The sequence below is a fragment of the Mus musculus genome, chromosome 13 (assembly GCF_000001635.26).
Source record: "Mus musculus strain C57BL/6J chromosome 13, GRCm38.p6 C57BL/6J".
Lineage (NCBI taxonomy): Eukaryota > Metazoa > Chordata > Mammalia > Rodentia > Muridae > Mus > Mus musculus.
The window spans coordinates 75,110,064-75,135,746 of NC_000079.6; the positions used below are offsets into that span (position 1 = coordinate 75,110,064).

At 38.2% G+C, this 25,683-nt stretch overlaps 1 protein-coding gene across 4 annotated transcripts in view; it reads left to right on the forward strand.

Annotated features, from left to right (window-relative positions):
- Pcsk1 (proprotein convertase subtilisin/kexin type 1) overlaps nt 1-24,798 on the forward strand; it is a 45,442-nt gene extending 20,644 nt beyond the window's left edge. For all 4 annotated transcript variants that reach the window (XM_006517154.3, XM_006517153.3, XM_006517155.3 and 1 more), the window contains 8 exons: nt 755-927; nt 2,479-2,691; nt 5,174-5,274; nt 15,787-16,020; nt 16,661-16,818; nt 17,747-17,880; nt 19,979-20,140; nt 21,879-24,798. In XM_006517154.3, coding sequence (XP_006517217.1) covers nt 755-927; nt 2,479-2,691; nt 5,174-5,274; nt 15,787-16,020; nt 16,661-16,818; nt 17,747-17,880; nt 19,979-20,140; nt 21,879-22,256 — 1,553 coding nt within the window. In that variant the 3' untranslated portion in view covers nt 22,257-24,798. The remainder of the gene's footprint in view (nt 1-754; nt 928-2,478; nt 2,692-5,173; nt 5,275-15,786; nt 16,021-16,660; nt 16,819-17,746; nt 17,881-19,978; nt 20,141-21,878) is intronic.
- The last annotated feature ends 885 nt before the right edge of the window (nt 24,799-25,683 follow it).

The window sequence follows — 25,683 nt, forward strand, 5'->3', positions numbered from 1 at the left end:
TTCATCCTTGAGATTATTTAGAAGAAAAGAAAGAATGTTCCTTGAAAATATTTCTCAGCAAGCATATAAAAGAATAGCCTGTGGGTTACGTTTTATCCAAGCTTAGAAACACCAGCTCCTTCTCTCCATTGGTTTCCTATTGTAGATGGATCTTTTCCTGATCAGGGATAGTTTCTCATCAGGGTTCTTCTATGAGAGGTTGAACCACAGCCATCATGGCACAGTCAGGAGCGGGTGTGGTGACAGGAGGACTCTTGGGTTTTATTTTTCATTCTAAAAGCTCTCTGTCATCTGTCACTTTGTTAGGATGCTAGAGGGAAAGGAGACACTTTTAATGTTACAGAACTACTGTAGCCTTATAATGTTATAGTATATATTATAATGTTACAGAAATTCTGGTATTTCCTCTGGTAGTATGATGTCACTTACTTTGGATTTCAATATTACTGGCAACAGCTTTTAAACATCAACAGCAGCAACAAATCGCGGCTGCTTTATAGTACATAATACTAAGGCAAGAAAATTCACAGAAACAGGATTTCGTCCCCTGGGTGCTATTAGGAACCACCTCACAACAAGTGTTGAACAACCAGTGACTACTTTGGGTATTTTTGTTGTGGTGGTGGTTTCGTTTTGTTTTGTTGTTTCAGAAAGTCCCTTAAGACCGTGATTGTTACGAGTGTTTTATTTTTCTCTGTGGACACAGTGACATTCCTGTTATATTTCTCTTGTGTTGCTTCTTTGCTTTGCTTAGGCATAAGAATGCTGGATGGCATTGTAACTGATGCCATTGAGGCTAGTTCAATTGGATTCAACCCTGGCCATGTGGATATTTACAGTGCAAGCTGGGGCCCTAATGATGATGGAAAAACTGTGGAGGGGCCTGGCAGACTAGCCCAGAAGGCATTTGAATATGGTGTCAAACAGGTGAGATGCTAACACAGACTCACATGAAACAATGAGGCGGGGAGAACACTTATGTTATAGGGAAAGATATGATAAACTTTGAAGAAAAGCCTTTCACAACTTTAAATGCACTTAAACAACTAAATCATTCTTCAGAGAAATGGATGTTCAAAATTAAGAACACTTCCACATGTGGGTCTAACATGGTGCAAAGATTCATTACTTTTAGAATATTTATATTTAATGTATTTCTTGAGGCTATGGAGTCAAAATGTCCTGGTTGATTATCATGAAAATTTGAGTTTGGGCCTCAGCATCTTAGTATAAAACCAGGAAGGATGGTGCTTACATTCCCAGACCGAGGCAGGGAAACAGGCAAAGATTCCTGATGTTCTCTGGCTAGTCATGCATTGATGAGAGACTGTCTCAAATAAACAAGATGGATTTAAAACAAAACAAAACAAAAAAAACCAAAAAAACTAAGTGGGGGATGGAGAGATGGCTCAGTGATTAAGAGCAATGACTGCTCTTCCAAAGGTCCTGAGTTCAAATCCCAGCAACCACAGACACCCAGACACCCTTTTCTGGAGTGTCTGAAGGCAGCTACAGTGAACTTACATAAAATAAATAAACAAACAAACAAACAAACAAATAAATCTTTAAAAAAAACCCTAAGTGGATAGTGCCTCAAGAATGACAGTTAATGCTGACCTCAAGACTCCACACATACAGCACACATACACATGTATCTGAACATACACACACACACACACGTACACACACATGAACACATGGAAACATGCAGATGAACCTGCACACACACACACACACACACACACACAAATGCTTTTGGACATATGTCTCATTTTTCTTCAAAGTCTTTTACTAGGTAACTTAGCCTTCTTCCAATTGCTGTGAGAGTTCATTCTTGAATGTAGCAACATCCTGCCCTCTACATTACATGAGTACCTGGAATCCTTTCATCCCTCATATGTTGCTCTTTCTCGTGAGCTAACTACATTGTTGGACAGATTTTAAGACCTTGAACTATGCAGGATGAGACAAAAGTAGAAGCTTTGGAGAGCACCAATTGAAATATCACAGAAAGAGTGGCCTTGACGAGTTCCATTCAAACCAAGAGTCTTTTTAATGCAGCTGCAAGGCAGATCTGAATAATGCCTGATTTTGTCATTCTATCAGTCAGCCAGATGATTCAAGCAGAAACAGAGGAAGTTCAAAGATTCAAGTCTAGTGACATAATGAAGAGAAGAGTGAAAAATTTATAATTCATATGTTAAAGGCTGCATTATAGAATCTAGGATAAAGAAGAAAGGAAAAGCCTAGATCCACCCCACTGCAGAGAAGGCCCTGAAAACAGAAGGCAGGCAGGGATACTCTGCTTCTGGTCTGAGAAACACAATATGACAACCCTTGAAACCTTGAAATTAAAGACAGATTACAAAGGATTGTCTTTGAGAATACTGTGCATCTATCTTCTGATCGTTTTGAAGAGCTTGCTGGTAACCACAATTGATGATAATAGATTGTTATACATTCTCTCTTTTCTTTCAGGGGAGACAAGGGAAAGGCTCCATCTTTGTCTGGGCTTCAGGGAATGGGGGTCGTCAGGGAGATAACTGTGACTGTGATGGCTACACAGACAGCATTTACACCATCTCTATCAGCAGTGCCTCCCAGCAAGGCCTGTCACCTTGGTATGCAGAGAAGTGTTCTTCCACATTGGCTACCTCCTACAGCAGTGGTGATTACACAGACCAGCGAATAGTAGGTTGCCTTGTTTCTGTGTCTCTCTTGAAGTAGAGAAGAATAAGACATACTTTCAGAATGACCCTCTTCCCTGACCTTTGTGGGAAATGATTTCTTTCCGCTTGACGTATCAATTGGGGGGACCACTGCTTACTCTCTTGAAAGACTAGCATATATTGGAAAGTTTCTCTCAGGAATAATGGCACTTCTGCCAAGATGATCTTCCCTGTCATTGTTTAACTCAGGTCTGAGAAGCCACGAAACCTGTCATTACATGCAGCAAACACTCCAAATGCCTTCTGCTTGTCTGATGCCTCCCTGGAAACAGCCTGAAAGAAGATTTCAGGGTCATAGGGCTTAATCACCCTATGCTTACTGATACTCTAATAATAGGGATATAGTCTGACTCAACCACTAGCAAATGATAAAAGTATAGACTCTATACCAGTAATATCTCCTAAGAACAGATAACCTACATGAAAAAAAACAGTCTCAATTTTGCCTGGGATGAACTCCTCAGCCTCTGGGGAGCCTCTGAGGAAAGCAGCTCAAGGAGTTATATGCTTAGATCTCCTCCAGCCCACGCCTGCCTGTGCCTTCACTTCCATGAGTCATGAACAATTATTGAATTTCCCTTCAAGGGCATAATGAAGAACTGTTTGGAGGCTTTGAGAACAGAGATGGGTACTTTCAAACGTCTAAAGCCTCAAATTTAACCAGGTTGATTCTATGTAGATCCTAATCTCAATAAAATAGCAGGCTGTGAACCAGTTAATAACTACAAAGCTTTGGGGGGTTGCCAGTAACCCCAATAGCTTATGATAGGATGTTATACATTTTGTTCTTTGTGGGAGAAAAAGGGCTTCATCATTGTCTGGTCTTCAGTGGATGGGGGCTCTGGAATATATGCATCATTCTCACTAACAACCCTAAAAAAGCCTAAGCAGTACCAATATGTGGTTTGCACAATATCAGTGTTTATAGCTCTTTCTGTACCTAGGCAGAAGAGCCGTGTTGTCTCCACTGGAAGGTGCTGGCCTTCCTCTCATGCCATATGTTCAGTTACTTGAATAATAAACAGACTGTGACATTCTAGTCAAGGGTTCTTTGTAGTAGACACACTTTATAGCTTTAGAAAGGGACATAGCAGACATGTCTACTTGGGTGTCAGAGCCCCTGGCTGTTTCTATTTCTGTGGCATCCAGAGCTGACTTCAGAAAATGGCCTGGTAAGCACTTCAATGTTTCTACTGCATAGACTCCCCCTCATCTGGAAGCCCTTGCACTAAAGCAGAGAAGAGATTTTTCACCTTTGTAGAGATTCATCCTTAGGTAAAGCTGCTCTGGCAGAGACAGCTGGTGGATTCTATTTGAGACAGTTGCAATAACAAGCTTTTCTTACGTAAACCTTTTCCGGTATAGTCATCTCTAGGGACTTATTTTCATCAACAGGTATAAAGGGCAGCTTGACTTGCACAACACTCTGAGAAGCAGAGCCACCATAACTTGAGAAATCCTAGGACACTAAGTGGGAAACCAAAGGAAGTGATAATAGAACACATTATTTTTTTACACCTCCCTCCTACACATTGAAATCTCTAGCTAAAACTGAAGCACTGAAGCTTGGGTGTTGTCTGGTTAGGAATTTTTGGCCCTGCTGTTTATTCAGCCAGCAGACTAACTGGAAGTCTTTGTGGTATTTCTGCATATCTGCATATGGTATATCTCCATAGCCTCTTTATTACTCTAAAGCTAGCCTACACAGTTCCTTGCATGCACTAATAATATTAACAGATACTTTCACAAGGCAGGATCTCATTTATGTCTAGAATGAATCAGGAAATATAAATTCCATGCTGCTAATGTGAAGAGCATATAACATGACTGTGGGTCACATCTAATACACAGCAGTTTTGTAATCTGAACCCAGAACTAAGTGTGGGTTAATTTTTTTAACGTGACCAATCGTATTTAAAGGTAGAAGACACAAACTTGTAGCTTTCCAACCAAGTCAACAGTTAACGCAAAATCTATTCTAAGTAAGTTTTGTTCAAATGTCTCTGATCAAGATGTCATTATATTCCTCTATTACAGAGGCAGACAGATGTCAATCTCAAGGCCAAAGGGAATGCTGTTTGAGTTAAAATTTCTAAATATGCTCAACCATGTTCAATGGACCTGATGATTAATGGACTGGCATGATTCACAGTGACTTAGAAACAGTTCCTTTTTTTATAGACACATTTTGTTTGGGAATCTCAGAAGAGAAAATATTCATAGTGGGAGTACTTCATCCCCAGGAAAGGCAGCTTGATGCCAGAATTATAGACAAGTTGCACATAGAGGAGAGCAAAGTAAAATATCAGCAGATGCCAAATCTTGCTTGAAAAAAGAAAGTAGAAAATCAAATCTTGTGCTTCTTGGTCATAGGAGATGCAGACTTCAGTCTGGCTACCCCTACCATGCTCTTCATGTCTCTACCTTTCTCTCCTTCGTTCCAGACAAGCGCTGACCTGCACAATGACTGCACAGAGACCCACACAGGCACCTCGGCTTCAGCACCCCTGGCTGCTGGTATCTTTGCTCTGGCCTTGGAGGCAAAGTAAGGGCCAAAAATCTGGTCAGCTTGACAAAGACAGCTTTTCATGTTGTTGTCTGAATATGTGATTATAGGAGAAATTTTGAACAACTTCAAAAACGACAAAATCCAGATAATCCTGCCACTTTGAAATTATTATTATTGATGCCTCAATGTAGATTTAAGAAACATACATCTCATTGCATATTATTTTCTAATATTTTCTAATATATTAGAAATACTGTCTCACATCTCAGTCAATACTCCTTGGCTTTCTAAATTCATGTTCCTCCCTAGTATCTTCCTGGGTAACAAACTGGCCCAATCAGCCAGAATTCTGTCTAAATAATTTCCTCAGAGTGATGATGAGAACAAATGTGCTTTCTGCAGAAAATAAAAACTTCATTCTGGAGCTAATATAACTAGATAAGATATGATAATCGAAAATAGGATTTTTATGTTTTCACAATATTTCAAATCATAAACACAAATTTTAGAAAAGTCATGTCATGTCATTATAAATATTGACATCTCTTATGTGTTCCTCAGTATGAACACCCAGAATTGAGAGTCTTGAGACAAATAGGAGATGCATTTTAATGATTTTGATGCATATTGACAAGTTGTTTTCTTGAAAGCCACATCATGTTGTATTCTCCCCAGGAGGATATGGGTGAAAGCTCAAGTTTCTAAAATAAGTACTGACATTCTTTTCCTTTATAGTGCTTGCTGTGTGAAGGAAATGGCATCTTGTTAACACTGGGTCTCATTACTGATGAGGCTCAGAATTTATGTCCTTTAGCAAGTTGCCCTGTGATACAGCCTCTTTATGGCCCTGGTTTTGTTTTATAAGCTTGGCTTCAAAGATCCATTAATGCTCTATCAGTTTGACATTTACCTTCAGTTTTGCTCACAGGTAACTTTAGTGTAAGAAAGCTAATAAGTATACAGCCATGTTTGCCCCTCTGTTTCTCTAGAGCTTCTTTCTTTAAAAGTCTCCCAAATCAAAATTAGATTAAAATTTGTGGGTTCTTTTTTTGTTTTCTGTTTTTGTTTTGTTTGCTTGTTTGTGTTTTCTGTAGCTCCTTTACTATGCTTAAATTCTAAATACCTCTGGCCTTTATTTTAGTATATGATGTTTAAAAATGGATTTAGCAACATTTTTACTTCACAATAGTTGTTCAACATTCTAACACTTAACACAGAAGGGGAAAAAAAAAACCCCACCATGTACTTCACACCTACTTCCACAGTTCACTTTTCTTTATTCCTGTCTTTTGATGTTTGGTGACAAAAAACTAACCTAGCTAAAAGAGAACACAAGGGCCTCCCACATATATGGTAGACTATGCTCACTGGAACAGAACAGAGCAGAACAGAGCAGAGCAGAACAGAACAGAACAGAACAGAACAGAACAGAACAGAACAGAACAGAACAGAACAGAACAGAACAGAACAGAACATGTTGTCCTTTGTGCCACATGGAAAAGTCCTGAGAGGCTGAACCTTTGTCTGGTGAAGCTCTAAAAGTCCCAGGGTACCCTGATGAGATGGAGGTGGAATTTCTGATCATCAGTACTGAGAGCCAGCATAACCCCTGCCTAGGGTCTCACCCAGTGTCTGCCTACTGAGAAGAACTAGAAGGATGTTTAAGATGTTTGAATAAGTTGGGCTTTTTTTTTTCTCAATATCTGTCAGATGCATAGCAAACCAGGCCAAGGTCATTTTGGTTTAGTGACCAAATACATCAAAGGTATCACTAAGATGAGTACTTATAATGCTATTGTCCAAACACTGAAATTTATTTTTATTTATATGTATTCATGTGTAGACTACATGCCTGCAGTGGCTCTGAGGGCCAGAAGAGGGCATCAAACTCCCTGGAGCTGGAGTTATAGGCAATTACAAGCTGCCTGACGGGGTGCTGGCAATAAAATGCACATATTCTTCCTGAGAAGCAAGTGTCTACACCCATGGAGTTAACTCTCCAACCCCAGCACTTACATTATAAAGTCTGAATCTTTGTACCTTCATGGGAGGGACATTATGGAAGAATGATGTAACCCAGTTAACCTTGTTTGTCTTCATGGGATTTATCTAAAGGAGTGGCACTATTGCTATGGAATACGTACCTAATTTCCAAGTAGTTTGTGAGCTTCTTTGTTCCTAAATGCAGACTTGCTTAAGGGAGTGCTTACAAAATTTTTCTGTGGACTGGCTTGTGGGTTCTAGAAGACCCTCATCATATTCATGATTTAAAACATTAATAGTTGTTGCATGTCATTTTATGTAACCTGTCTTAGCTCCAAGAAGTGGAAGTGCTGCCAGCCCCCTTCCAGCTTTCCTTGAATCCACATATAAACACACACACACATAGTTGTTCGTTTTTAACTTGCCTTCCTGGCACAATTGCTGAGTGCTACTATCTTTCGCTTGAAAAATGTGATCTTACCATTACTTTTAGCTCTGATCCTTCCTCCTACCTTAACTTTAGTCAATTAGTTGAACCTAACCCCTGCTAAGCATCTCTGATCAACCCCCCCCATCCCCCATAGGAGCAGCCACAATTCACTGTTCCTCCCGAGACCTCACATGGTTGCCTGGTTCTCCTCTCTCCAAGGCATTGTGAACTCTCCTCTATTCTTCCTTTGTCCCCTCTTTCCTTCAGGGACCGAGAAGTCCCACCTGTACCTTTTGACCAGAAATTCACCCATGGCTTTCTTTACAGACAGATCAAGAACCAATTGGGAATAGGACCCCAACATCAGAACTATCCTTACCATTTGCGAACCTTTAGGTGTAGAGCAAAGAATTTAATCTCTTCCATTCTGATTCTAGTTTTCAATACAATGGACTTGATCTGTCTAAGGATTTATATCTCTCCTGTTAAAGTATAGATAGCAATTATTGAGATGTTTTTTCTCAATTGGATGGCTTTCTGCACCCAATTCAAAATGGTCTATACCAAGATTATATATCAGGACATTTGAATGCTAGAATTTCTAAATAGGAGTCAAGATGCTCCACACTGCAGACTGAGTCAGTCACTCCTCTCCACCTAAGGAACAACTGCGGAGACTGAAAGACTTTTGACTAAACTTGTCAAGAATGACATTCAAGCCGGGCGTGGTGGCGCACTTGGGAGGCAGAGGCAGGCAGATCTCTGAGTTTGAGGCCGGCCTGGTCTACAGAGTGAGTTCCAGGTCAGCCAGGGCTACACAGAGAAACCCTGTCTCGTAAAAACCAAAACCAACCACCCCCCAAAAAAATTAAGAAAGAAAAAAGACATTCAGTGCTTATCATGTTCTTACTGTGGACCAGAGACAGTGTGCTAAATGTTCACATACAACATTAAATATAATATAATCTTTATGAGAGGTTTATAATGTTGAAGTAGTAATTATATTTTATTTTATAAATGAAGAAACTGAGGGGTGGAGGGGTTGAAAAGTGTAACCAGCATCTCACACAAAAAAATATATATATAAATTCAGGTCTGTCTGCCTTGAAATGCTGCTACTCTGTGCAGCTCCCACAGCTCTGATAGGAAGAAGAGTGTTGAACGGAAGCCAATCAATCATCCCACCAACAAAGGAGGCCAGAGACTGAGGCGGATCTAGTTCCTCACAAAAGGCTAAACTCACATGTTCCTTACTGTGATTCTAACAGAGGGAGGTAGGAAACGGGAATGAACAAAGAGAAGGAAAATGAATAATCTCTGGTTGAAACATCTACAAAGTAATACGTACCTTCCTTAGTCAGTTACTCTTGAATACAGTCAAGCACCAGAGTAGGTGATTTTCCATGTACGTTCCCAAATCCCATTGCTAAGGACTCAGATTCTGAAGTATCTGCCCTAGAATCCATGTTTTAAGCAGGCATCCAAAGCCTTTCAATGCTTGGAGTACTTTAATCAATTACTCTTAAAATTTTTTTTCCTACAACTTCATCCAGCTGTGATTATGAAACTGTCCAATAGGCCACTAAATAGACAAATTCTGGAGAAAGAAATTCATTACATAAATGCCAGTGGCACCATAATTAGTGTGCATTAAATACATCTAAGGAAGTTTGCACACGATCACCTCTCTCTTCAGAGGCAAGATCAGAAGAATCAGGGTAAATTTTAATAATAATAAAAAAAATCTCAAGTGAACCATTGGATACAATCACACCTTTGCAGATATTCAACAAACAGATGAACCTTAAGCTTTCTAATAAATAATAATGAAGTCCAAATAAATCATCAGTGTTGCACAAAGTCTTTAGGGGAACAACCCCCCACAAAATTCTTAGAAAAAAATTTTTTTTGGAAAGTTAGACACTAAACTACTTAGACTCCAAAAATTTTCACTTTATAATTTTGTGCCCAGACTTTTTTTATCTGTATCTTTTCTAGTTAAAGGATGCTTAATTTCAATGTCAAGTTCTGTAGCACTTATCTTCAACAACATATCTCTGGATACTAACACAAGGAAGTCTTTTTTGTTTGTTTGTTTTTTGCTTTTGTTGTTGTTTTGTTTTTAAATATTATTTATTTATTATTATTTATATGAGTATACTGTAGCTGTCTTCAGACACATGCCAGAAGAGTACATCGGATGCCATTACAGATGGTTGTAAGCCACCATGTGGTTGCTAGGAATTGAACTCAGGACCTTTCAAAAGAGCAGTCAGTGCTCTTAACCTCTGAGCCATCTCTCTAGCCCTTTTATTTTTTTAAACCCTCTGCTTCTTGCTTTATTTATTTATTTATTTATTTATTTATTGCGGGGGGGGGGGGAGATCAAGACAGGGTTTCTCTATATATCCCTGGCTGTCCTGGCTGTCCTGTCATTCTCTAGACCAGGCTGGCCTTGAACTCAGAAATCCACCTGCCTCTGCCTCCCAGGTGCTGAGATTAAAGGCGTGTGCCACCACTGCCCGGCTAATGAAGTCTTGATATTTTAAATTAGTGTGATGCTGCTGTGCACTAATTAATAAAGGGAGGCTGTTCAGAATTAGTTCTATTGTTATTAGCTCTTTTTCATTTATAAAATGTAAGCACACACTGAACAATAATTGTTAAGAAACAAGACTTTATTTTTTAGTTGCTTAACAGTGAAATTCCTTAAATATTTCCTAAATATTATCTATAAGTCTGAAAACATGGAAAACACTACAATTAATGTAAAATAAATGTGGTGTCATAGGAATATAAACGATGTTTACTTTGAATGGGATCACCAAACAGTCATTCCTTATGCCCCTCTCTCCATTATCATCTCCCTTTACACGTACCTGCAAACACTTATCAACCAAAACAGAAATTTGTCTATTGGTAATTACCACCTTGATAGGAGGCTTCTACTTTAAGGTATTTTATTTTAAAGACCAGAATGAAGCAGGCATTTTAATAATATGCTTTAAGGACAGAAGTTTGTACTTTGAGAATACAACCATTTCTGCTCAACTGGCTAATGGTTCCTAAATACGTGATACTCACAAAAACAGAAGGCAATAGGTACGAAGAGGTATTTCTAATGTAAAACCAGCGAAAGATCTGAGTAGTCATTCTTCTGAAAATTGTCATATCCAACCTTCTCATTTGGCAGATGAGACAGTTCGGGCTCCAGAGAAAGAAAGAAGTCAGACTGAGGTTGAAGCATTTATTTAGCATAATATACAATGTGTTTCCTTCCTTCCTTCCTTCCTTCCTTCCTTCCTTCCTTCCTTCCTCTCTCCCTCCCTCCCTCCCTTCCTCCCTCCCTCCCTCCCTTCCTTCCTCCCTTTATTTTTATTGGTTATTTTATTTATTTACATTTCAAATATTATCCCGCTTCCCAGTTCCCTTCCACAAAACCCTTATGCCTTTCCCCATTCCTGCTGCCTCTATGAGGGTGCTCTTCCACACACCCACCCAGTCCCACCTCACCCTAGAATTCCCCTATACTGGGACATTGAGCTTCCACAAGACCAAGGGCCTCCCCTCCCATTGATGCCAGATAAGGCCATCCTCTGCCATGTACATATTTGGAGCCATGGATCCCTCCATGTATACTCTTTGGTAGAATGTGTTTTCTATTGCTCCCTCTTTGATGCCATGATTCAAAGTATCTTGTAATTGGCTTAACTGCTCATATGCTTATAATCTTCCCACCAATTCCTGTTATTTTTGGTGCAATAGAAAACTGGATAAATAGACTTTTAAAAGTATAAATATTTTGCCCTATTTATATTGGCAGAGTTGGGTATGTGTCAGAAATAATTATTTATACGTGTAGTGAGTGATTATGATGCATGCAGTCTGGGATCCCTGGGAGTCACTAGACTAGATTAGACTCCTTTTCAAGCCTCCTTCACTAATGTTGGTGTTTAACAGTATATCTGGCAAGAAATCAGGCCAGCAGAGTGAGAGTAAGTGGAACTGTCAGGTGTGTTGGATTAATCTATTATCACAAGTAAAAATGAGAATGTTAAGCTTTTAATGGTTTTAATGTTTGTTTGTTTGTTTGTTTGTTTAAATTCCAGAAGTCATGTGGGCCAGCATAGAAATGGGTTTGTATCATTTCTGGGGGAGCCCAAACAATAGCAGTTTTATGAACCTTGCAGTTAAATGTGTACTGAGAGTTTGATAAAGAATAATATCAGGAAAGTGCTTTCAGGCTTTCTACCTGCTTATTCCATAGAAAATCTTGACAGAAGTACCTGAAGAAGGCTTCTGAACATGATCTCCAACAGAGAAACTTGGGAGCAAAAGCACTTGCCTTCAGGGGCTAGCAATATACAAATGGAAAGTGTGGGAGGGGCCAGGAGGCTGAAGACTTGACTGCAGCTCCCTTCAAAGGCAATAACACAATGGCTCTGTACCAGAGCTGATTTGAACACAGTTAGGATTCCCTAGAAGGATCATCAATGGGAGCCTTTGTGGTCATGCCTGAAAGATCACACACACACACACACACACACACACACACACACGTCTTTAACAAATGCCCAGGGCATTGATTAACTGAAACATTATTGGATCTGGGGAGAAGGCACCAAATTGAACCATATTTCCATGATTCTGCAGCCTTATGATAAGGTAGAAACTTTGCGAAATATGCATTGTTTATTAAATAATGCTTGATTTGACTAGAGGAAAATAATGCAGATCACAAAAAGCAATAAAAAAGCTTAAGGTGTTTTTTTGTTTGTTACTAATTTGTTTATATAAATTTGTAGATAACAAATTTACTTAATCTGTTATTAATCTAATGACTAATAACAGTAAGCTTCGAAATTATATAAGAATATTTAACATAGGCACCTTCAGTCATTCATCAGCACTATTTACATATCCCCTCCCTAAATATAACCTGTTCAGGATGCATAATGTCAATTTTACATTTGTTTGTAAGGCTGATGATTTACTATTACATAACTAATTGGCGTACTCTTTCATGGGGAAGTCTACTTCTCCCACTCTCAATATCCCTTAGTTGCCTGCAGTTCTTCATGGAAGACGGCAGCCACTTGACATGTCTATTGCCCTTGTCCAGCTCATGCTTAGGTAGTCATATTGGTGAGACTTTATGGGTGTAGCTTAAGCAATATTTACATTATATTCATTTAGAAGACATTTGTGTGTGCGTGCAAATGTATGTGCCACAGAGGATCCATGTGTAGATGCTATAGGATACCTTACAAGAGTCAGTTCTCTCCTTCTACCAAGCAGATACTGTGGATAGCAGTCAGATCATCAGGTTTGATGTAAGGTGCCCCTTACTTGCTGGCCACTTGTATAATCTTGTGCCTGACATACTCTTGTATGTTTGCTAAGCATCAGAGAATGAGATAAGTTTTCACTTCTTGTAGCTAAATTCTAGCTTGAGAAGCAGACAGTAGCATGTGCACAAACACATACATGTTGTCTGTTTTTTTAATAAATGGAGAAAAGAGAATCATGAAAGCAGGATGTGAGCACAGAAGCATGTTGGAGAAAACTGGTTTGATCCACTTTCTGTATAAAAAATCCAGAACAATTTCCACTGCCCAAATGGTGCAGTTCAAGCTCACTTTGTGATATTCAGCATCCTCAGACTTATGGCTCAGTTCTCTGCATTGTCCCTTCCTGCCCTAGCATATACATTGTAAACTAGCTCCTGCTATTCTTCCACATCATGATTCTCCTGCTCTGGTTGCTATGTACTCCCTTTTAGAAGTTCTACTAACCCTTCACAATTCACTTCATATACATATTCCCAGAAGAGACATTCGCCAGACTTTCATAAGTTATAAATGCATATACAGTTATATAAAACATTTTTTAAACTGCACTGTTTCTCTCTTTCTCTCTTCTTTCTCTTCCTCTCTTTCTCTTCTCTTCTCTTCTCTTCTCTTCTCTTCTCTTCTCTTCTCTTCTCTTCTCTTCTCTTCTCTTCTCTTTCTCTCTCTCTCTCTCTCTCTCTCTCTCTCTCTCTCTCTCTTTCTTTCTTTCTGTAGGATTGGCTTTATTTAGCTCTTGGATTAAAGGTGTGTGCTAGGACTGAGCCACACCACAAGTACTTGTTTACAGTAAAGGGAAAGCTTTAGAATCAAAGGCTGAGTCATACCATATTAGAAATGGTTTTATTCAGTTAATCTCAGGGTTCACAATGTAGTCATATATCCTGCAACACAGGTTATCACTGGAACCTAAGATACTACATAGAGTTTCACTGGTCCTAAAAGTTTTCCCAAGTTCTCACAGGTTCTATAAGAACTTAGATCAGTTTCTCTACGTCTAATGTCTTTCCCCATGTTCTATCTGGGGCCTACAATATTCTACAGGTTTCAGGAGCCTAACAATCTTCCCATATTCTCACTGTTCTATAAGGCACTTAATAGGTTTTAACTAGATTTTTTTATTGGATATTTTATGTATTTACATTTCAAATGCTATCCATGTTCCTGGTTTCCCCTCCAGAACCCCATCTTCGTCCCCCATCCCCCTGATTCTATGAAGATGCTCCTCCTCCCACCCACCCACTCCCACCTACCTAGCATTCCCTACACTGGGGAATCAAGCCTTCACAAAACCAAGGGCTTCTCCTCCTATTGATGCCAGACAATGCCATTCTCTGCTACATAAGCACCTGGAGCCATGGGTCCCTCCATTTGTATGTAGCCTTTGATTGGTGGTTTAGTCTCCGGGAACTCTGGAGGGTCTGGTTGGTTGATATTATTGTTCTTCCTATGGGATTGCAAACCCTTTCGGCTCCTTCAGTTGTTTCTCTAACTCCTCCAATGGGAACCCCATGCTAGGTCCAATGGTTGGCAGGCTCCTGCAGAGCCTCTCTCAGGAGACAGCTACAAAAGGCTTCTGTCAGCAAGCACTTCTTGGCATCTGTAACAATGTCTAGGTTTGGTGTCTTTATATGAGGTGCCCCATATAAAGACACCAGGTGGGGCAATCTCTGGATAGCCTTTCCTTCAGTCTCTGCTCCACACTTTGTCCCTGTATTTCCTTTAGACAGGAGCCCTTCTGTGTTAAGAATTTGGATATGAGTGGGTGGCCCCATCCCCCAATTGGGGGCCTTGCCTGAGCTCTGGATATGTTCCCTACAGGTTCTCCCTCCCCTTTGTTGGACATTTCAGCTAATCTCATCCCTGTTGAGACCTGGGAGCCTCTTGCTTTCTTATCAATTGGGACTTGCTGGTGGCTACTCCCAGTTCTCCAACCCTGATTGCTACACACCTCTGTACAAATTCCCTAAGAACCAGAAACACCTCCTTGAATATTCTAATAATATTTAGCATAGTGTCTTTCAAGAACAATCCCATGAAGCCAAGAATTTCTTGAGAGTTTTGGTCTATTGTCATTCCTGAATATCTGCCAAAGATCAGGTCCAGAATCTTCAGGTTTCTTATTTGAAATGGCATAGTAATTTACAAACTACTTAAAATATCCAATGCAATGTAAGTTCCATTAGACTGGACTGTCTAAGGAATGATAACAAGAAAAAGTATATACATATCAATACAGATACAAATTTTTTCAAATATTTTTAATCTATGTTTGATTAAATTCTAAATATGTGGAACCTATGGATATGGAGCTCTGACTACATTTTTTTAAAGGTAAGATGTGTTGAGTAGGTTGCAAACCCTTGTCTTTCACATCTGATACTTCCTATGATAAAAACAAGGCTTTAGTGAGGCTTCATAATGCTGAAATGTGCTAAAGCATTCTATGAGCAGAACTAGAGACACAAAGGAAGTGTTATTATGTTTTAAAAAAGAACTGGCTTTAAAGAAATATAAATAACTAGAATCAGGGACAAATTTTCACACTTCAACAGTGCTGAGGCTGGAGTTTACTGAGAGTAAATGTTTAACTTACATGCTATAGGTGAGAAATTTTAATATTGTATTGTGAGTTCTAAATAAAAGTACATAACATTAAGCAATAGTGTATATATTTTAAAAGTGTACATAATAATCCCTAAAAGGAGATGCTTATTTTTAGCACTCAGTTTTATAAGAATACTTCATTTTCTTCCTAAAAGATACTTTGGGTCACTTTCTCCCTAGCCCAAATCTTACCTGGAGAGATATGCAGCATCTGGTTGTCTGGACCTCTGAGTACGACCCATTGGCCAGTAACCCAGGTTGGAAAAAGAATGGGGCAGGCTTGATGGTGAACAGCCGATTTGGATTTGGCTTGCTAAATGCCAAAGCTCTGGTGGATTTGGCTGATCCTAGGACCTGGAGAAATGTGCCTGAGAAGAAAGAATGTGTTGTAAAAGACAATAACTTTGAGCCTAGGTAAGTATCTCCCAGAATTTTGAACTACTTTATGTCCAAAGCACTACTAGATTAAGGTGTTGTCACCCAATTGTTTCTCATATATTTGCTCTTCTGTAATAGATGGACTCAGAGTTTAACATTGTTCTCTGTGGCTGTCTCTATGGGTAGTCAGGATGCATTTTCTTCTAAGTAGGGATCTTTATGGATTACCTCTGGTTTATCACAGATGGTCATGGAAGTAGAATCTGCTATGACTCTTATGTGGTTTTTATCAAGGCAACCATAATGACGATAAAAATCCACTTCTTCAAAACCCCAGAGCCTTGAAAGCCCAGCAACATGCCTTAGAAAAGCCTTATACATGAAATTAATTTTTCCATGAGGATCTTATTGATATCCTTGTCATGGACCACTTTTGTTGAATTGAAGACAAAGCTGTCTGAATTTGATTCTACAGTAAATAGCCTCATACTTATATGTGTTTCTTACCAATTTCTTATGCAATCAATTCATCTATAGATAATTACGAATTGAACTCTACTGATAATAAGCCTTTCTGATTATCTGTCCAAGACATCTGCGTGCAACTGTCACAAACAAACCAATGGATGGCAGGAGAGATACTTTTTCTTTAATTATGCTTCTCTACTGTCTGTAGAGCCCTGAAAGCTAATGGAGAAGTAATTGTTGAAATCCCAACAAGAGCTTGTGAAGGACAAGAAAATGCTATCAAGTCTCTGGAACATGTGCAATTTGAAGCAACAATTGAATATTCTCGTAGAGGAGACCTTCATGTCACACTCACTTCTGCTGTTGGTAAACTTCAACAACCACTCATTTCTTCTTCTTGTTCATTCCCACTGGTCTCCGGATAGACAAAGGATGCTTAAATGATGCTAGTTAATAAGCTTTTCTAAAATCACCTATTTTCAACCTTTGTTCATTTACCAAGATAAAAGACTGAGCATTCGCTTCTCTTATGTGACAATTAGTATAAACTTTTTGAGTAATTCTCAAAACTTACAGATATGTATGGAACACTGAAGAAATCAATAGAAAGTTGGGGATTGTGATTCATAAAGTTGATAATAGAGATTAAATCTTCATAGCCATATAAGTAAGGATATATGACAATATAAATTTTGTCTTTTTGGCAAGAGAGTTCTAGTGAAGATGAGTTAAGGACTATTGAGACATAAACTACAACCCAACCAGATGTTGTATGTATGTTAATGGGCCAGTAAGATATACAACAGATAAAGGCACTTGCTGCTAAGCCTAATGGCCTCAGTTCCTTCCCCAGGACCAAGTGATAGAAGGAGATAACTGACTCCCACAAGTAATCCTCTTAACAAGTAATCCTCCACATATGTGCTATGGGACACACATGTACATGCACATGAGTGTGTGAGCACATACAAATGAATAAATTAAAATAGAGTAAAAAAAAACTTCCTGTGAAGTCATTTAGTGATTCAGTGGATTTAATTTCTATAGACAAGGAAAGATGAGCTGTCTAGCTCTATGATCTCTTTCTAGCATATGAAATCTTGAAGTTCTAAAGTAGGCTCTATTGATTACAGTTATACTTTCTAGATGCCCTAGAGTTTCTATGAAATACTACTGAGATTTACATCCCCTCCCATTGACAGATCTAATCTCATATTTCATTCCCAGTATTAGATGCTAGACCAGACTGTCATGTTAAGATATCCTCTAACTTATGTTTGCTGTATGAAATTAGGAACCAGCACTGTACTGTTGGCTGAAAGGGAAAGAGATACATCCCCCAATGGCTTTAAGAATTGGGACTTCATGTCTGTTCATACATGGGGAGAGAATCCTGTAGGCACCTGGACATTGAAAATTACAGACATGGTAAGTATAAATAAAAAGACCAAAAAAAAGAGATCATTTTTCAAACACTTGCCAATACTTTAAAATGTGGATGGCATCACAAGTTAAGTCCTAATGAACATGACCTGATCATTTTTTAGCAGAAGAAATATAAAGGTGTAGTGTTGCCCAGACACTTGGTTATGTAGGCAATAATTTTAAGAGATTGCTAAACTCAGCATTCTGTAAGGGAGGAGAAAAGATATACTAATGAAGTTCCCAAGTCTAAATGCAGCCAGCCAAATGGCCTGTCATCCCTGGAATTATACATATTCAGACAGCCAGGTGTGAGGCCAGCTTTGCTATGATACTTTGCTGGAGTCACAAGAAAGCATCCTTACTACTAAACTGCTCTTCTCACTGAGTAATATAATAGCTTCCTGTTCCAGGAACACAAGCAAGATGTCAGCAAGACATTTTTAATATCCTTTTTTTCTACTTTTAGTCAAACACACAAAAATAAACAAACAACAACAAAAACCAAAAAACACACTACTTTTTTTAAAATTTTTGATTTCCAGAGCTTAATGATACTCAAAAAAAATTAGAATTGTAGAGCACCCCAGACTTTGGAAAATAGAGACACTCGCCTTATAAAGCTGGTATAAACACTCAAAGACTGGAAAGGTCTGAAATCTAAAATCCTCCTGATTCCCAGCATTTCAGACACTGCATCTCTTCTAACATTCTCTGGCATGCTTTAAAGGACAGTGCCACAAGGATGAAGTGGCAGGACTGTGTCTGGCATGAAGCCAAGTAGCTCAACTCTTTGTGCATTTTCCCCCTGCTTCTCTGAGGTTGGGTTGTAAAAGAGTGACATTCTATATCTGAGTTCTGAGAGAAAAGTGTAAGACCATCAGTACAGGCCTCACTGCTTAGATAATTTTATTGTTGTTTTTTTATTCTAGACATGGTTTCTCTGTGTAGCCTTGCCTATCCTGGAATTCACTCTGTAGACCAGGCTGGCCTCAAACTCAAGGGATCTGTCTGCCTCTGCCTCCAGAGTGCTGGGATTAAAGGCATGCATCATCACCGCCCAGCTGCCTAGATAATTTTTTAAAAATAAATCAGTTTAAAGTTCTAAAGATACCAATTAATGCAAATTACATATTTTCTGCCTTTTCTCAGAGGATGACTTTCCAGATCATTGAAATAAGGCTGATAATATGACTTAATGGACAAGGACACTTGCCTTCAAGCTGAGCCTGCATTAAGTTTGATCCCTGGACACCACATAGTCAAGAAAGAGAACCAACTCACATAAGTTGTGTCTGACCTCCACACATGTGTGTTTCACAGTGTACATGCTCACACATACAGTTGAAACTAATTATTAATTATAGCTTAGAAAATGAAGACTGAAGCAAGTCCTGTTATAAGAGGAAAATATTATTACTTATTAGTGCTATTCTTGAACTTTCCTCAGGTCCTAAAAAAATAGATATTACATGTGGGTGGATATTCTGTCTGTATGTATGTATGTATGTATGTATGTATGTATGTATGTATTTGTTTTGGTACCCAAGGAGTCCAGAAGAGAGCATTGGATCCTCTGGAAGTGAAGTTACTGAGAGTTTGACTGCTAGAAATTGTACCAGTGTCCTGTGGAAGAGCAGCCATCACTCTTAACCACTGAGCTACCTATCCAGCCCTTCTCTAATTCCTTAGCTAAATTTCAGCTGCAAGAAACTAAATAACAGAGCCACATCATATCAAATCTACACATTTGACTCCACTCCTTTAGACCTTTGACTTATAGATATTTAAGGGACAATCAGCTTTTCAAAACAGAATCAATGTGACAAAACAGATTTACATAGAGAACTCTGCTTTTTAAAACTAGATACTTGGTTGTGAGGCAATAAGTCAGTTTTTCAAACTGTTTGGCTTATAAACTATTGGTTTTTATTAAAAGAATGGAACTATCCAGTCATTTCTCTTTAAATAAATTTTTAAAAATGGAATACACAATGCCTTAAAATTAAATTTTAACTATGAGATTCTTTTGGCAATTTGAATAATTTCATTTTATGTTTGAAACACAAACTAAAATAAATACATGTGTGCTTGTTTTAACCAGTCTGGAAGAATGCAAAATGAAGGAAGGATTGTGAACTGGAAGTTGATTTTGCATGGGACATCTTCTCAACCAGAGCACATGAAGCAGCCTCGTGTGTACACATCCTACAATACAGTCCAGAATGACAGGAGAGGAGTGGAAAAGATGGTGAATGTTGTGGAGGTCTGTGTACCATGTTCTCTTTTAGACCTCAGTAGGCAATAAGTGAAGAGAGATGCATCTAATTTTTAAGAAGGGAAGAATTCACATATGCATAGAGAGAGGGGGCTTAGAAGACAAAAACTGTTGGTTTCCAACTGGATGAGCCACTGCCTTTTCTTTTGTACTTAAATCTTAAGTTCATTAATTAAAGTTGATAAATTCCCTAACTTGCATAATATCTTATGACAGCATTTTGCAAATCAAACTCTCTTTTATATCTATTATAATATATTGTGTATTATAATGCAGTACACATTAAAATGCTCAATCTTATTTCATTTTAATTGTAATCTTTGTAACTTAGACAGAAGAGACATGAAGTAAGGAAACCAAGGTTAGACAGTCACATCATGTAAGCTTATTACTAATTACTAATTTCTGCTTAGTAATTGGCACTTAGCTAACAGGCCTTGTCATTATTAGGCAGAGCTATGAAATCACAATTTCTCTTAGAAAATTTCAAAGGGTAGTCAATATAGACCAATTGTGATCCTCGCTTTGTCCTCCTCAGAATCCATAAGGAAACGGCTTCTGTTTCCCCATCCACAAACATCTAACACAGTGCAGGATCTCTGGAATGATCTGTCCTAAATTAGAGATCTCTAAACGAGATGTTTTAGGAGGTTTCAAGACATGGCATTTACATGAGGAATTTATAAACTAGATTTGAGAAAGCTTCAGCTAGGGTTTAGGTCCTGTTTGTATTATACCAGGCAGAATCCAGGTGCAGTTTCTCCATAGCACCTGAGGAAAATCCACATTGTGAGTGTTTCTCCAAGCTTCCTTTCTAAGTATTAAAAGGACTTTCACTTGTTAGAGTATTGAAATATGATCATTTCTTCATATGGTGTGATCCAAATCCTTGTAGTCCACCAAGTCAAGTATGGATCAAAAGTATTTGAAACAACTGCCTCTGCACTGAACATGTACAGACTTACTTCCCTGGATCTAGAATGGATTTTCTGTAATTAATATATAAATATATCATTTCCCTTAAATATGTAGTGTTTATATTGTGTTAAGTATTAACAGATGTCTTAGAGATGATACTGTCTATTGGAGGATATCTACAGATCATTTAGCAATACCTTTCATTCTATGCAAAGGGCTTGAGCAGCCATAGATTTTTGGTATCATGGAAAGTCCTAGAGAAGAACAGTATTTCCATAATGGTTAACAAATAGATATTTTTCAGATCTCCAACTTTCTGCCCCATGACCTCTCTCCCCTATGAGCTTCTCAGAATTCAATATATTCTAACAAGAGCAAGGTCAAGGGTTCTCTAGTCAGCTGCTTTTGTACACAACAATCAACTGGTGCCTTAGAAGTAAGTGGTTAAATATTTAATGTCATTTCTCCTAATAGATTTCATTATGGTAGGCTTAAAAGTGAAGGAAAATATCACACTGAATACATACTTGCATAATCTCAATCTTCAAAACCACCAAAAATGGAAGTGTTCTGATTACTACTTTATAGCTGGAATTCTGGGAGACCAAAAAAGATGCCAAAGCTGGATCAGGAAGTGGAAAAATAAATGTTGAAATACAAATCCATATAACTCCAAGCCTTGTTTTTTCTCCACTCTCCAAATTCCTTCTCAAGGGACCTGTAGCGGGATTGTGTTAGGGCTACAGCTAGTTTTTCTATCTGTAAATAATGAGCTTTCTGCCTTTGTTGGTGGCATTTTATATTTCAGAAGCGGCCCACACAAAAGAGCCTGAATGGCAATCTCCTGGTACCCAAAAACTCCAGCAGCAGCAATGTGGAGGGTAGAAGGGATGAGCAGGTACAAGGAACTCCTTCAAAGGCCATGCTGCGACTCCTACAAAGTGCTTTTAGCAAGAATGCACTTTCAAAACAATCACCAAAGAAGTCTCCAAGTGCAAAGCTCAGCATCCCTTATGAAAGTTTCTATGAAGCCTTGGAAAAGCTCAACAAGCCCTCCAAGCTTGAAGGCTCTGAAGACAGTCTGTACAGTGACTATGTTGATGTATTCTATAACACAAAACCTTATAAGCATAGAGATGACAGGCTGCTGCAAGCTCTCATGGACATCCTAAATGAGGAGAATTAAAATAAGTGTGTTGCCTGAGTTGGGAATCTTCATGCACCCTCCTTTTCCTTAAATGTTCCTGGGTCTGGAGTTGTTGTGTCCCTGGTTTTTATGCTTATAATGTCCTTCATTGTAATTTTACTTTTTCTTTCAAACTGTACTTTGGAGTGAGTTTCAAAATGAAAGCCAACTTCATCATTCGTCTCAGTGTTTAAGAGTATGTCTTCCCTGTCTATACAAGTGAAGCAACTTCTTTCTAAAGTCATTCTTGGGACACAGCCCTTTACTACAGTAGAAAAGCTCCTAACACCTCCGCATTTCATATCTCACAAGTATAGGAAAAGAGTAGGAGATCCATTTTTATTTAGAAAAGTAATCAAGAAAGGTATTTTGGCTGCTACAGTTTATCCTGTTCCCTATTTTTGCAATGGGGTTCTTTGAACTTTGATAAGAAGGAAGCATTTATAAAGTATCGAATGAGAAAGTTCACAAATAGATTCATAGCTGGAATAAAATGTATTATTTAAATTCAGAAACTGATCTTAAAATTTATATTAGCTAGAATAGTCATACAGTGTTCCTCTTGATTGGTGTACCATGTAGAGGTCTCTATGGGTCAAAAGGTGGCTGTGACCCATGCTATGTAAGACCTGGCCTTCTATTTTCCCCTTGTGCCTTGTATGTTTCCTTTTTGAACCACAAACTCAAAACTCAAAGAGCTAATTCATGCCATTTTCTCAGAACTTATGCTTGATTTTTTTTTTTTTGCAAATTCCTAGCCATAGTTTTGTTTAAATAACAAGTTTTGTTTAAATAACAAGGAGCCACTCAAAATACAGAGAATCAATGAAATAACAGGGAAAATGCTTTAGCAGAGAAGCAACAAGATGCCTTTTGCAAGCTGTGTTCCTAGGACAGGTTCTTCAGGCTCTCTATATGAGTGATCATTTCTGGACACCACAGGGTCTTCTCTAGTCTCAGAGGACAGTATTCAAATTCTTACCAAAATGCTTCCATGTTTCAAGTCAGAAAAAAGGTGGGTAACACTTAGATGGTATTTATACTTTCTGTAAGTTATGCAGAATATTTCAGAAGTGTGAAGGATTGATGAAAGTGTGAGATCTCACATGAAACCTGATTCTCAGGCCCATCGTCCATCACAGCAATAGCTAGCTAGAGGTAACACTTTCCAAGTTAAGATTTAAAGTCCAGCCTTCCCTAACCCAACTTTTTTTTTTACAATATCTACTTTATTTGTTACTATTCAGCATCCAGTAGTCATCTATCACCTTTTAATTACAATCTGTGAGTTGCAGGAAGTAAGGATTCATTTTAACATTCTCATACACATATTTCATGTGCTTGTACAGTGTCCAGCCCTCATTAGTGTCTCTTCTGTCTCTCCTTGCTTGTTCTCTTGCTCTTCACAAGTATTCCCACTTCCAATTCCATGTCTTTTTTTTTATCTAATCCAGATTCCAAATATAAGAGAAAATGTGATGTTTGTCTTTCTATGCATGTAACTTTGCCCACTCACATACTACGTGAATCTGTATAGGGTATAAATACACTAGGAAAAGTATTTCCTGAAATTATTTCCAAGCAGTCTCTGCCACTAATAATTGAGCTTGCTGTAAGTTAGATAAATTGTTGCATTTATAAGTAAAAAGAGTTCTTCAGATCCTAAAAACACCTATGAACACTTGATCATCTCACCTGAATGTTCATTTGTAATATTCATTAACTAGCGACCCATTCTCTTAATATGCCTTCCTTCTCTGAATAGGCCAACATACTTTCTAGTTAACTCTATGCCTGATTTCTCCAACTGAGTTTCTGTTTGCAAAATTTCTACAAAGTCTACACCCACTCCTAACACTGAACTAGCTCAGAAAGACAGCTTATTTGCCTTTGTCTTGAGTATGGTTAGTAGCACAAGTTTTCAATTCCTGTTGAATCATTAGCATTTGTACATAACCAAGCCCTCTCCAGAGCCTTGCCCTTGATACCCTGTCTTTGAAGGTTTTGCATTGTGTTTTCTATAAGGTTTAAATGAAATGTTTACTTTTATAGCACATTACAACTGAAGAGGACTTAAGAGTTGTAACATTAAATTTCAGCTACTTACAAAAGACCTAAAGAACAGTATCACTAACTGACAATTAATATGTGATTTAAAAAAATGAAAGAGTTTGAGGTCAACCCCACACTTTCCTGTTCCTTATACTAAATTATGGAGATTTTGTTGAGAACTTTCTAAGAGCCCCAGACAACTCATGGGCTATAGCCAAAGGTTCATTTGGATAAGCTTTAATATTTAGAAAATACCAGGCTTGAAATGTTTCCAACCTGGAGTATATATTGTCTAGACATAAAAAATATTTTTGTCAGTCTTTCTTAGTGCCTATGTGGACTTTTTGTGAAAATGTTTAAAAAAGGATAATTATATAATATTTCCCTTGGAATTTTAAGCTATATTTTCTTTACAGGTATTTATAATGTACCAATGCTTTTATCAAACAGAATTTTAAAAGGCATAATAAATTATATTAAAGAACCAAAAGTCTTCATGAGAATAAGAATGTTTCATCCAATAAAATAGTTTTAATAGGCATATCCCCTGTGAATGGAAAAGTATATGTATGTATGTATGTATGTACATCCATACATATATACATATATATAATTTCTAATATTAAAAGTTGTGTTTAACATTCTAATACAATGTACAACTGAGTCTAACAGTCTAACATGGTAGTAGAATTCTTAATGGAACTCATATACACTTGATGTATTGACCAGAATATGTAAATAAATCAGAAGAATAAATGGTTCCTCACTAAGTCAAGAAGGAAAAACTCATGTTTCCAACCAAAGCAGGTTCTCTCTTTCTCCAAAAATGTTTTCCAATGAACTTTAAAAAAAAACACAGAATGTTTATGTTAAAATGATGAGTAACTCATTTTCAGAAAGCCAGGCTTTCCTAGAGGTAAATTAAGTACCTACTTGAGCAGGAATGTTTTATCTTCCTATCCAACCCAGGCTTTCATGGTCATGACAACACAAGGAAACTCTCTGACTGAGGCTTAACTGAGATGTGGAAGAGAAGAGGCAGGCAAAATGGAAAGGACTCCCTGTCTCAGAGAAATTATTTATGACAGTTCATTCTATAGCCAATGTACAGCAGGAAACTGTGACCCCTTCTAAGACATCCCTTTGTTGAACCTCCAGTTTCATCCTCAGGACACTTCGAAACCACACGCCCCTAGAATTTCTACCAGCTTAGAAACTGATCGTTATGTCTCCGAGAGTGGGTTTTCCCTGACAACCAATTTTTTTCCTCCAAGATGTCATTCATCTGAACTGAAATAATATTTCAAGCATTCAAGAGGGATTTTCTAACAGGGCTTAGACATACTCAAAGTCTTCCCATTAGTGTGGGTCAGAG